A 13,232-nucleotide genomic window follows, 5' to 3' on the forward strand; every position below is an offset into this window, starting at 1 on the left:
TGTATCAATCGTTTGATAAGGGCAAAAGATAAACACAAACTACTGCGCTTGGAATGTCATTCTAAGATAAGAAGATACCGGTGGTGAACATAATTTATTATCGTGTATATTTGCAGTGTAAGAATGGAAGAGATGAACAATCCATCTGACCAGATTACAAAATATCAACCAGAAACCCTATGACATACATCGGGCATTTTCAGGACAAATACCAAGGACGATATGAAGGTATATACCACAGCACACGTTAGGCGATTAGAACAGAGCAATAACAAAACAAGCCACACCAAGAGCCCATAGGCTACCTGCAAACGCTCTGGATCCAGAGTTAGAGTTGATTACAGAGCTAGTTGGCTGGGCGCCAGTAGCGGTAGCAGAGGTGGACGCATCGCAAGCACAGCCCGTCGATGTCATGGTGATGACTGTTGTGAAGGAAGATTTGCATGTAGGCGATGAAGCGGGAACAGCGATGACAGATGTCACAGTAGAAACGGACGTGGCACTTGTCCAGCCACCAGGTGTTCCGGCACCAGTTACCAAGCCAACCACAGTGGTAGAGGGGCCAGTGCTCGTGCTGAAACCGACACGGGGAACGGTCGCTGTGATGGAAGACCAGGTAACGGTTGTGCATGGAGGCTCAGGAACTGAGGTGGTCGGGGCAATGGTCTCGACTGGGCCGGATACATATGGCTTAGTTGGATGAAGTGGAGTGCTAGCAGGGGTGCTGGTTGGGACGAGACTGATGATATCTGGGTTCTTTGGGATATATGATGCACAGATACCGGCAAAGTATGAGAGCGCAGAGTCGGTTTCCTCTTGAGAGGAGCTCCAAGCGTGGACACAAGACTTGAACTTGGCCGTGAACTCATTTGAAGGGCAGAAGCACGCGGCATCACTGTTCGAAGTGCAATGGGGAATGTCGAGCCAAGTGTTCAAGCACTTAGGAACGATGGCAGGGCAGGGGGGAGTCTCAGGTGGCCCGGGAATGGTGGGAATTGTCACTGTTGAGGTTGTCTCCGCTGGTGGAGCAATGGTCTGAGGAGAAGACTTGACAGGTTCGGTTACCGTGGGCTCAACAGGGCACACGGTAGTTGAGGAAGTGGTGAAAGTTGTAAGTACAGTCGAATGGGCAGGGCAGTCGGTGACGGTTGAATGGCACTTCGTCACGGTAGATACGACAGTAGACCACACAGTAGAAGTTGTCATAACCGGAGGGTTGGTTGTAGGGGTTGAAATATGCACTGGAATGGATGAGGTCGGTGTCCACTCGGCGGCAGGAGTTGACATGGTGTTACCTGGGTGAGAGTGTGATGGCGAGGCGACGAGAGGGCCAGGAGGCTTTGGACCGGCACCACAGTCAAAGCCGATTTGATTCAGCTCTAGATCAACATCACCATATTGATCGAACGCGGCCAGCTGGAATTGGACTGACACCGCACCACCACACTGGTCATTGGTAACATCAGAACCACCTGGAGAAACGGACGCTACCTGGTGACAGGAGCTACCATCTGCCAGGCCATAGGTAATGATGACATCGGCCTTCCTGGAGGTTGAGAGATGGAAATTGCGAACTGAGAATGGAGCTTGCTCAGCATCGATCTGGATGGCCCAGTTGTCATCTTGTGATAGTTTTCCCTCGATACATTTGCCCTTTGTTTTGGTTAGCTCAAGAATATCTAGTTTTTGAGGGACCGGGATAAATTTCTTACCCCCGAAGCACGGCACCCTTCTTTAGCTGAAAAGCCATTGAAATTGAAGCCTTCAAAGCTCCAGTTATCTCCGTTGGCCAGCTCCGACCAGTCGAAACCCGTGTGCTGGGAGGGAGAACACGAGTTATCGGTGTTGTCCGGGCTAGGATAACAGTAGTCGGTACCCCACCACTGTAATGTCTTGGTCAGGAATGTACCATAAATCAATAGATTAGAATGATACTTACAAGGCCCTTTGGGTGGGCGAGCGCAGTAGCGCTAAAAAGCAAAATAGAACTGATAATCTTCATTTTTCAATGATTGATCAAATGAATGACTTTGGAATGAGAATTGCAAAGTTTAATGACAGACGGCAATTGAAAATCCGTATTAAAATAAATAAAAGGTAAAAATTGAGTCTCAGCGAGACGAAAGAGAGACAAGAATTCGAAATTGGCGGGCGAGGTTGTCGACTGGTTGTTGGTTGGCGAATGATTTGCAAAGATGACTGGGTTAAACAGCCCTTTTAACCTTTGTCATTCAGTTGATGCATCCCCGAAGCTACAGTGTATACGTTTGTTTATTATTGCCTTGTCAATATGGAATGAAGACAAAAGCCCCGTTGGTTAGACTACCTACCTATCATTCCCTACGCCTCATGGCAGCTCCAGGTGTTCCTCGCTAGAAATTACCTCTAAACTATACAAGATCGTGGAGGCTTTAAGAAGAATGTAACTAATTAAGTCAAATCTTGCTTCGGATGCACAAGCTCACGCCAAGTAGGGACAGGAAGACCCCCTTGGCACAACGTGCATGTGTTGGTCTCAGTCCCATTATTTAGGAACTAGAACAGATCGGGAAGTCATGAAGATGGATAGAAGAAACATTTGTAGTTCAGGAACCAATCATGGGTCTTCGGAACTTTGAGCCCATTATATTGGCAGCAGGTCCCGATCATTCCCCCCTTGACGCCCGATCATTGTATATTCTACTATATCCACATTCCAGTTTAACCCTCAAATGTGGCACTTTCTAGCTTCTATTTTGGCCGAGAGAGGTTTTAGTTCCATATCAATTTTGACGCGAGTGGGCATTTGAGATATTGCACCCGATGTTGTGTTATCATTTTATCAAGTTTGGTTCATTCGGTTCGTCCCCCTCTCCTGCTCTTTTTCATCCTTACCTACTCGAAAGGGATTCCTAATCTTAATTTACATTCTGCATCTACCTGCAATATCCTGAGATATTATTGTTTATTATTTTTATCAATAAACTTGACCCAAAGCATATTCATTATGCACTCGGTTGATAAATATCCATGTGTTATGGATAACAATAATGATAGTGTACTACAATTAGTAGATTATTATACAAATGTGCTCTCTACCTAGGTAAATCCTATCCTAAATTCATAAATGCAAGATAGACCACATTGTGAGTTGTAGTTGCTCTCGATTTCGAGATTTCGAAAGGCCGTCTTTAGTCTCTTCCGAGGTTTAAAATATCTCCGCAGGCACCTCACTAGTATACTTCTACTACTATTTACCTCCACATGAAGATACGTCGTAGGACTAGTACTAGCTAACCTTGAGTGCACGGTGCCCTGGACTCGTAATATTCAAGCTTTGGAACCCCCTTCTTGGCGGGCCTTCCAAGTTCACGGTTTTCTGGGCACCATTATGGCTGTAATTATTTGATTAGGATGATCATCTAATTTCACAATCTTGGCTCTATGTTTCAATATCCATATGCCGTTGTAAGTCATCAGTAGGTACCTAGTAATCACTTGGAGCCTTTCCTTGATTCAGCTTCTCTTGCACTATTATGACGAATAGGCACGAAGAATGTTACAGCCAAGGATATAGTTGAATTTAAAGAATTTTGGAGAATAAAGTTCAAAAACACTAGCGTCGGGCCTGCCCAGTACCCACTAGTTTGTCTGACGTACACATGTGCATGAGCCAACCCGTAGAAAACAATTATAGAATAAACATATTTTGGCGACTGGTTGATGCAATTGTTAACTTCAAGCTGCTTTTCTCCAGGAACTATGTTAGATGGACAGATGAACATTGACTAACTTTTAATTTTGCACATCTTATTTTACAATATTCATATCCGAAGTGTAAAATTGTTGTCTGTCTTACCATATTCTGCTCTTTCTTTTCAATTTTACCTATCTAATTCATTAAAAATAAGATAAATCTTTCAGATATTCCAAACTGTTTCTCAAATATGATTCCCATTCAACATTGAATCCACTGACAATTTTCCGTCCACCTTGCATCAAGATCAAAGATTGAGCCATCCTACTCGTCACCTAGAGCAGCAGCCTCTTCTTCGCGCTTAATCTGCTCTTCCAAATCATTCAATTGTCTGCGTCGCAGCTTACTAGTGTCGTGTCCATTTTTCTCAGCGTCCGCATACTCCTCTTCGTGACGTTCCAGAAGCGCATTGGTCTGGCCAATAGCATTGGCATGGCGTTTGCTGATAAGACCTTCCTCGTAATTTCGCTTTCCGTCATTACGGCAGCAGCTTTCAGGGGCGAGGTTCGCAATTTGATTACCAGTGGAGCCACAAGTGCCGGCACCGGAATCAGCCCGGCAGTAATACCATAAGCCATTAACTAAGACATTGTCGACGGAGTGAGCAGGGGAACAGCCCCAATATGTACACTCGCAAATATTGTCGCAGTAGCCCGTTGCAACGATTTTACACGAATCGTCCGCGGTGTAGACCCAGCCGTTTACGTGGAAAAAGGCATAGTTATAGCCTGGGCAGATTGCTGAAGCAAGTGGGAGGATGAATGAAAGAGACAGGATGAGCTTTGAATACATTGCGGCGAAGAAAATTTGATAGCGTGTTGTGTGAAACGACTTTCGAAGATAGTTTAAAGTGATAGTTTGGAGAGACTTAATGAGGTTGAATTATACTCGATGGATTGGTTATTGATATCGTTTATATAGTATTTCAGGGCTGCCGTGTTTGCTATATGAAGCTCGCCCGTGCAGATGGCCCCTCAGGCGTCCCACTACATATGCAGGTATACGGCATCTATCAGCAAAACAACTGGGGAAGATGCACATAATCCGACTAGGCGTGCCAGAGAATCTAATTAGGCGTACCAGAGATGCAGATGCAGGGCAATCCATGTCAGCCACATACACTATATAAGAAATTCTGATTGTAACATGCAACTATTTTGATGCATTGTGGTACCTGCCAGCAAATCGCATCCCTGTCGCAACACGCATGACCACATATGAGCTTCAGAACACTGGAATATTTCTCTTGGCGTGTACGAATGGAGAACATCATTTTCATGAAGTCGCAGCCTAGTATTCAGACCCCACGCAAGCCTTCCGAGTATCCCGTCCACAAATTATCCCAGTCGGACTGGACACATGCATTCCATCCCGCCAGATGAGTTGCTGTCGTTGAAGCCGCTTTCTAAGAATTCTCATGTATCTCCCTTGACAACCAAATGGCATATCTTGCATGTGCTGATAGTACTTAGAACATTTTGCGGATACTGATGTGATTTCAGAAGTTCAAGTGGGCATGACATTGAATTGAGTGGTGCATAAAATCACATTTCCCAATCCACAGGTGGCTGCAATATTTGCAGCAAGGCGCAATTTCCAAATCATTATTCAAGTAACTATTCCCGAGGTCATAAAGCCACCGGATGCAAGGTCACAAATGATTGCCATTTCCCTCGGCAGGTGATGAGAATATCTCCACAATCATCCCGTAGCAAGCCATTGGAATGTTCTTGGGTCTTTGTTAGACGAACGTCTGCCATTGGGTGTCTGAAACTCTTTATTGGAAACTTTGAATCATGTCAAACAATATATATTGTAAGTTCTGTACAAGATATCGCGATATTTGATAAGGGTTCCCCTGAAGGGCCATCAGCAGAGCTTTAAGGAGAAAGTGTAGGAGTCTCTCAATGAGAGCAGTGTATGGTAGGGTGGAATACTTCGGTCACTTGTAAGCAGGCCATGGACTAACTTTTGACTAGCCCCAACTGCCAAAGAGTCTCTCCCGTAGCGACCACAGCATCGACATTGGAACGCGGCGTCCATCCGAGCAGATTTTTCGCCTTATCCACAGATGCTACGACACATTGGCCCAGCATAGGGACAACCAATGCGACCGATGGATCGAAGAGTGCCATGAGTTTGATCACGAAATCGGGAATACTCCGTGTCGGACATCTCTTGGCCTTATCTCCCAAATGCTCTCGCAGGGCGAGAGAAATCTCCTTCATTTTCAATTGCGGTGGCGCCATGCAGAGAAATCTTTCTCCATTCGCCTTGGGGCTTGTCATCGCTAGCAGATGTAATCCAACTACATCTCGAACGTCCACAAATCCAAAAGGTAAGTTTGGACAACCCGGCACAGCACCATTCATCAAACGCGATATCACCTCAATCGACAACGAGGTATCTGCTGCCAGCACAGGTCCCACAACCATACAAGGATTGATAACAGCCATCTCAAGCTCACCACCTTCGTTCTTGATGAATTCCCACGCTGCGCGCTCAGCTAATGTCTTGCTTTTGGAATACGCGCTAATCCCAGGAAGTTCAAGATTCGTCCAATCTTCCTCAGTAAGCGGCTTGTTTGGATCTTGCTTGCGAGTATCTCCATGGACAGCTGCGAAAGACGAAGTTACCACGACGCGTTTGACGTGCGCGTCTCTGGCGGCGCGCAAAACGCGCAATGTACCCTCTCGAGCGGGAATAATCAGTTCGTTCTCATCCTTAGGCTCAGAGGGAGGATATGGTGACGCGACATGGAGAACGTATTTGCAGTCTTGAACAGCTTCTTTCCAGCCGTCATCTTTGGTGAGATCAGCCTCGACGAAGGAGACATCCTCTAGGTTCGTGGCTTCACCGGTACGAAGCATTTCTCGAACCTCTCCTTCGCGTTTCAGTGACCGAATGGTCGTTCGGACGCGATAACCTGCTGCAAGGCATTGGATAATGCTGTGGCTTCCGATGAAGCCTGATCCGCCAGTGACGAGAACGAGTTCCTTGCTGGTCATCGTGACGTGGCAATGGCTTCAGTGAGGCTTGATCGAATTTGTTGACGTGAGAATATAATTATTCGTCCACCAAGAAGGCTTTTACCCGAACTTAAATGAACAGGAGCTCAGACCTAGTGGAGGGACCATAACACCGGCGGGTGAAAGATCGCGCTGTATTGGTGAAGACATTGGACAAGCTCAGGGTAAAAGTGGGGGCCTTGGCATCCTTGCTCTTTAACTAGTCAGCACTATGCCCGACACGGCAACAGAATCGTTCGCACGATTGGCCGTAGGAAAATTGATTGGGCTGTGGGGGTCATGGCGCTTTATCAAGCAATTGAGATCATTTATTACTATTATTAGTGTTGATAATGCTTGAAATAATTCCCACGTCTTGATAGTAATCGATTCGTCTAATCTTACGTTGACTGGCATTTTCGCGATGTCGAGATCCACTTTCGACGCATTCCCACCCATACTTAAACCTAGGAGTGTGCTCTTCGATGAAAGGTATATTCGGTGAATTATGTAAATACATATTAAAGACCTCTTCACGCTGACGTCCATATCATTAAGGAAATTTGTTGCGTCTCATGTGCCGTGCCGTTACAACTCAACTCGTCCCAAGGCCTAAGAGCAAGTATAAATAGATGACTTGATGTCGTAAACATTGAAAGCCAATCAGTTGGCCTCTTTAAGCGGGAAAACAATGCCATATCATTTAGATAGCACTATTCAAGGAGTATGAAACTATTGAATTACTTCAAGGTAGTTGACTTCTTAGGTACCTGAGCTTGATGTCAAATAACCGACTTCCCTTAGGAAGGGCAAGTAGTGACACTTGATGTCGGCATCCATGTTAATTGGCTTCTTTTTATAAACATTTGAAGCCCATAGAATATGTTAAGAATATTCAAAACGACCTTGGAAGGAGATACATACCCATGTGTAGTGACTATAGCTTTTTCAAGATTCAACGACCCTCGCAGCAAGTTTCTTTTTCAAGGCTTTCCGATTTATAGTTTTCACATCAATTTTCGAATACCTGGATTCATTGGATCTAGACTAAGTGCTTGTTCAATCTTTTTTCCGAAATGGGCATATTCCAGAAATCTGTGGATACCAAAAAGTGGCTGGTGATCCAAGTATGCGAACTTAGTCAGGTTGTGGGGGCATTCTAAGTGCTCAGAGCACACATTAGTATTCAAGACGGAACAAATCCCATCAGCCTTATTTTTTCAGTGTCATAACATCGGCATCAATCAATTATGTGTCTTGGGGTATAGGCACAATTGCGTTCATAGATATAGCCGATCTCGGCCTGGATGCCGATCTCTTTATTCTTCCACCAATCAATGCCGGAACTCCATCCGCCAAAATGAAAGTCCGTCCATACAACGCCTTATACGAGAGCTTTCTCCACGTTTGTGGGGAATGTATTGCTCATTTACCTGGGGTTGGGGAGATGTACTTGATAATAGTCCGGGGATGTGACATGGACTGAGCGCAAGGAACTGGTTATAAAAAGGTAGGTAATGGCAGATAAGTCTGTTTGATTTCTCTTTATCTGTATATAGACATCAATACAATCTTACTGGCACAATTATGTTGCTAACAAGAGCGGTTGTTTGGACTTTTCTGTCCTCGCTTGCGTTGGGCGCCCCTGGCTCCATCAGACGATCTTCCACAAGCCGTCCACATCGTTGCGTAATCCCGTCATCGAACGGAACAGCCGACGATTCCCCGGCTGTTCAGAGAGCTTTTGCCAAATGCTCCTCCGATTCTATCATTGTGTTCCAAGAAAGCTCGAATTACAACATTTTCACACCCATAAGTGCTACCAACCTCAGTAACGTTGAGATCCAAGTGAATGGCAATCTTCATTTGCCACAGAACATAACTACTGTCCAACGCATCGTCAATGGAACAGGCGGAGACCTTTATTCCAATGGACAATATTGGTTCGAGTTCAAGGGCCCTCGAATTGACTATACTGGCTCTTCAAGGGTCAACAATGGCTGGATCAACTCCTATGGTCAAGCTTGGTGGGATGCAAACCCTGTGAATGGCACTGGTATCGACTACCGTCCCCATCTGATCAGCTTCCACACTACCGATGGCTCTTTCAATTACTTCAAGTCTCGCAAGCCCATTGCTTGGAACGTACAGTTGCAAGGTGACAATATCACTGTAGCACATGCCTTCATCGATGCCGAGTCTACTGGATCATTTCCCTTCAACACGGATGGATTCGACGTGACCGCGACCAACGTTCACATTTCGGACAGTGTGATCTATAATGGTGATGATGCCATTGCAGTTCAATCGGGATCTCACAATGTTGTTTTTGAACGGAATACTATCGGATATCAAAGCCACGGAATGAGCATTGGTTCACTCGGTGAAGACCAGACAGACTTTGCTAATGTTTCTAATATCCACTTCGAGGATGTTACGGTTATTGATGCTGTATATGGTTCTCGATTCAAGTCATGGTCTGGAGGCCAGGGTATTGCGAAGAATATCACTTGGAAGAACATCCGCGTGTACAATGTTACTTTCCCGATCTTTGTCACTCAGAGCTATACCAATCAAGGATCTTCACAGACACAGCTGGGCAATGGAGTGACTACTGGGCGCCCTAATAATGCCTCTGTCATGATGGAGAATTTTGTCTGGTCTGATTTCACAGGAACTGTCAATACATGGCGCCCGGGCGATGGCTCTTGTGTCACTGATCCTTGCTGGTATGATGATGGACTGCCGGATCTTAAGCATACCGAAGCTGTGATCATTGAGTGCAATACCAACTCTTCCTGTAAGGACTTTACACTCAGTAACATTGCTATTATCCCACAGAACCTGTCCCCTCCCACAGTGGTCTGCATGAATGCGACAGCGGAACTGAACCCACAGCTTGGATTCAGCTGCCGAAATGGGACGTTCCTTCCAAACTGAAATGTCTATAGAGAAGCTAAACAAAGTACTTAATTGGGCAATTGCTGTCGCTCTTTCTGTTTAACTGTGTTTGTTGTTGTCAACAACGGAGCACATGAGGAAGGAACATTGTACACGGAACACAACAATACAAATAGAAACCCACCACCACTTGACTTCTTCTTCCTTCTTTCTCCCCCTCTGTAGTCCATTATATTCTCTCATTTTCCGAACTGTGATCCACAATCATTGTCGAAGTCATACTTTCATTAATTCAAACTCACTGTATCTTCAACCCATTTATTGTTTTATTGTCATCATGCAGTTCCAGCCAGTCTACCCTCTTCCATTCGTTCACGCTCAGCCCCGTCCGCGTTTTTGCGTCTTTCGCCCCGGTGGTCTTTTGGCCCCGCTGATACCGGTTGACGAGCTTCCTTCTTGGCTTCAAGTTTGCAACTGGTCCCCAGATATGTTCATGGGATTACAACCTGTTTCATTGAGCTATATCCCACGAGAGGGCGAATACGACGTGATATGCCATCATTGCTCGAGCAGTGTTGACTCGCTTCATCAAAGCATCTCGGAGCGAAACGAAGAGTCCGAGTCTCCCCCGTCCTCTGCAAGTCAACCAAAGAGTTGCCCTGGTGCTTTCTTCAATTCAGCCCCAGCTGGTGGCGGCGGATCTTCTGTTGCAAAGATTCCCATGGGCTTTCCCTTCCCAGTGCTTGGTCAACCACCATTCAGCGCAACGTTGCAAAGTCCTTTACTAGGCGTTTACGGGGCCAACTTTCCGGCTATGGCATCTCAGATGCCTTCACCTTCTTCTGCACCTCCCAAGTCCCCGAACATTCCGAGATCCAGCTCCTCCAGCTCTGAGGGCCATCTTCCCGAACTCAGGGGATCCTTAGAACAAGCCTCAGCAAAGATACCAGATACACCAGCAACATCTGTGCATTCCATCTCGAATTCGCATTCGCAGAAGGGGTTTGTTGAGTCCCACTCGGGAGATATCGTGACTGATATTTCAGGCGAGATTGGTGAAATAGAGGGTAATATGACGCCTTCAACTGATGATTTGGATATCAAGATAGCTACATCGATCTCAACAACTTCGTGCTCGGTGGAAGAAACAAGCGAGAACGGTGAAGCAATGGCGGGGCTGATGAGGCCTTCAACCGATGAGGTGGGTATCAATATAGCTGAATCGATCGCAAAAACTCTGTGCTCGGTGGACGAAACAAGTGCGGCATCTGTCATATCCCTCACGGCAGCTGCTGAGCGACTCAGAGAAAGAATGAGGCCAAAGTTTCCTACGGGACAAAAGTCAAGCGACAGTTACATGCAGCGTGGGGTGAAGCCCATTGATCCACCACCTTGGCTTAAATCCAGGAACAGATCAAAATCCCTCACCTCCAGCTGCTCAAAGGGTCGGAAGGTTCCTTCTCCAGCTCACCGACGAGCGAACTTTCGTCGACGTCGTCGGGCAGACAAGACGGGTCCGAAACGGACACTTTCTAATCACTCTAAAGTGTCGAAGCGCAGTGCAACAAAGCTGGAACAGCCAAACTCATGTACAAAGCGACGCGATCGACGCGAACGCTTGGCTCAACGTCTTGTTCATGGGGGAAAGGACATGGATACAAAGAGTCGTTATTGGCATATGAAGATGATTTCAAATTGGCGACCCACGAATTCCCGGCCTTGAAATGCAATACTTGAGTTTTGCGATTGCTGCGAATTGTCTTACGTTTTATCACTGGCGTATCTCGCTTAAATACTTTTTCTCACTCGGTGTATTGCGTGAATGATTTCTTTCGTTCCACAGTATCTTGCCGGAATGATTTCTCTCACTTGGCGTCTTGATTGAGTCTTTTTTCTCGTTCGATGTCGTGTTGAATACTTTCTTTCGATCGGTGCCTTACTTGTATATTTTTTTTTCTCTTTTTGGCAGTGTCTTGTTGTTTTAACTTCGGCGTTCTCCGGCCCAGATAATTCTGTTGTTTAGTCGCTCTTTTGATCTTCCGCACGCAACGCTCATTGCCTGTTTCAAAGTTATCACGCAGTTGTGCTACAGCTGTCTTTTTAATCAACACTCGTTGACTTTTATTATCAATTTTTCCTATCAAGTTACCTTTTTCGTCAATGGTAGATAATTCCAAAGAACGCGTCGTCATCACTTCCTGGCTAGGACCAAACAGGCAACTCGTCCTCCCCGCACGCTTATCTCCCGGCGGTCCTGCTCCGAGTCCCAAATCACTCATGCAATCAAGAAAATGGCCAGCATCAAGAAGGCCCGGGGAATTCGGCATGACCGTCATTGTCATCCATGCAGAGCCGAGGGAATTAAATGCGACTTGAATCGCCCTCGCTGTCACGCCTGTCAACAAACGGGAGCAACATGCAGCTATCCGCAACGGGTGGTCTGGATGGGCGACAAGAAAGATGGCCCAACGAAAAAGACATCTCCATCCCCCACACTAAGCACCGACCAATATTTATCAGCATCTAATACAACACAGGAAAAAGTCAACGACACGCCAGTAAATCTATACGGCTTTATAGACTTACTCTCGCATTTTTACCAGGAAATTGAATCAAAGAATAAAGATCTACCAGATGAAGCTGTTAAACTGATTTCTCGTACCTTGAGCTTTGCGCACTCGCGCCTCCAGGGATCAGACAACAAGCAATCGATCCAAACGCATCTCGGCGCGTTAACAAATCTGAGCAAAGTGATCGACTCTGGACACCCCATCGCATTATTTGGGATCGCTACATTCGCCATATTTGAAGTATGTTGCGGCTCCTTCGGCCAATGGCATCGACACTTGCAAGGCGCGCGTTCGCTCTTGGATCTCCATTGTCGAAATAAAACCGAACTTGATACCCTAGTTTCCGAAATTCCGGGACTAGCAGATGTGCTGGCTTATTTAGTCTGGTTTGACTTAACGGGCGCTCTAGTCGGAGACCGAGCATTGATCTTCGATGCTTTGCATCGCCAGGTCTTGAGTCCTGCTTTCTTCGATTCGGTAGGATGCCCATCGGATACTTTTGATCTTTTAGTGGATCTAGCCAGTCGCGATATCGGAAACAACAGTTTGGATCTTAGTAGCAGAGCTATGGAACAAATATTACAACTTGATACGAGTGACTCGACAGATCGTGGGCTTTCAGCTGCTGTATACAGATGCACGGGGGCGATTGTGGCATTTGATCTTGCGGGGATCCAAAATGAAACGTTTTTGAAAACCTATACTGCGGTGTTATCAAAAATGGTTGATCGAGCATGTGATGGCATATCAAGAGTTGTTCCATCCTCGCGGTTCTACGTGCATCTAGCCTCACCAGCCTATTTGACCGGGATGCATGCAACGAAAGCACAACAATGTGACAGTCTACGAGATTATTGGCGTAACTGCCAACTGTGTGACTTCCCACGATATCCAGATGCACAGGATCAATGTGAGCGGAGATGGAGAGATAAGATGATCGTTTAATGTGCCGTTAGTAGCGCTAATTAGATTGCCTTCCTAATCCGGAAGCCTATCTATTCTTCTCCGCACTTCATA

General features: G+C 46.0%; 6 protein-coding genes across 6 annotated transcripts; 3 read left to right on the forward strand and 3 right to left on the reverse strand.

Annotated features, from left to right (window-relative positions):
• Nucleotides 1-255: 255 nt before the first annotated feature.
• N7478_002127 (uncharacterized protein) lies at nucleotides 256-2,002 on the reverse strand (the record flags this gene model as incomplete). Its single annotated transcript, XM_056918341.1, has 3 exons — nucleotides 256-1,653; nucleotides 1,713-1,883; nucleotides 1,940-2,002. The coding sequence occupies 3 exons, from the start codon at nucleotides 2,000-2,002 to the stop codon at nucleotides 256-258; spliced, it is 1,632 nt and encodes a 543-aa protein (XP_056783952.1).
• A 1,998-nt stretch (nucleotides 2,003-4,000) lies between these two features.
• On the reverse strand, nucleotides 4,001-4,528 carry N7478_002128 (uncharacterized protein; the record flags this gene model as incomplete). The annotated part of the gene is made up of 1 exon (XM_056918342.1): nucleotides 4,001-4,528. One exon carries the CDS (start codon nucleotides 4,526-4,528, stop codon nucleotides 4,001-4,003), a length of 528 nt encoding a protein of 175 aa, XP_056783953.1.
• A 1,172-nt stretch (nucleotides 4,529-5,700) lies between these two features.
• On the reverse strand, nucleotides 5,701-6,744 carry N7478_002129 (SDR family oxidoreductase; the record flags this gene model as incomplete). The annotated part of the gene is made up of 1 exon (XM_056918343.1): nucleotides 5,701-6,744. One exon carries the CDS (start codon nucleotides 6,742-6,744, stop codon nucleotides 5,701-5,703), a length of 1,044 nt encoding a protein of 347 aa, XP_056783954.1.
• A 1,587-nt stretch (nucleotides 6,745-8,331) lies between these two features.
• pgxC (putative extracellular exo-polygalacturonase) lies at nucleotides 8,332-9,684 on the forward strand (the record flags this gene model as incomplete). Its single annotated transcript, XM_056918344.1, has 1 exon — nucleotides 8,332-9,684. One exon carries the CDS (start codon nucleotides 8,332-8,334, stop codon nucleotides 9,682-9,684), a length of 1,353 nt encoding a protein of 450 aa, XP_056783955.1.
• Nucleotides 9,685-9,982: 298 nt separating this feature from the next.
• On the forward strand, nucleotides 9,983-11,368 carry N7478_002131 (uncharacterized protein; the record flags this gene model as incomplete). The annotated part of the gene is made up of 1 exon (XM_056918345.1): nucleotides 9,983-11,368. One exon carries the CDS (start codon nucleotides 9,983-9,985, stop codon nucleotides 11,366-11,368), a length of 1,386 nt encoding a protein of 461 aa, XP_056783956.1.
• A 568-nt stretch (nucleotides 11,369-11,936) lies between these two features.
• N7478_002132 (Zn(II)2Cys6 transcription factor) lies at nucleotides 11,937-13,160 on the forward strand (the record flags this gene model as incomplete). Its single annotated transcript, XM_056918346.1, has 1 exon — nucleotides 11,937-13,160. The coding sequence occupies one exon, from the start codon at nucleotides 11,937-11,939 to the stop codon at nucleotides 13,158-13,160; it is 1,224 nt and encodes a 407-aa protein (XP_056783957.1).
• Between the last annotated feature and the right edge of the window lie 72 nt (nucleotides 13,161-13,232).

The sequence above is a fragment of the Penicillium angulare genome, assembly GCF_028827245.1.
Source record: "Penicillium angulare strain IBT 27051 chromosome Unknown utg000002l_segment0_segment0, whole genome shotgun sequence".
Taxonomy (NCBI): Eukaryota; Fungi; Ascomycota; class Eurotiomycetes; order Eurotiales; family Aspergillaceae; genus Penicillium; species Penicillium angulare.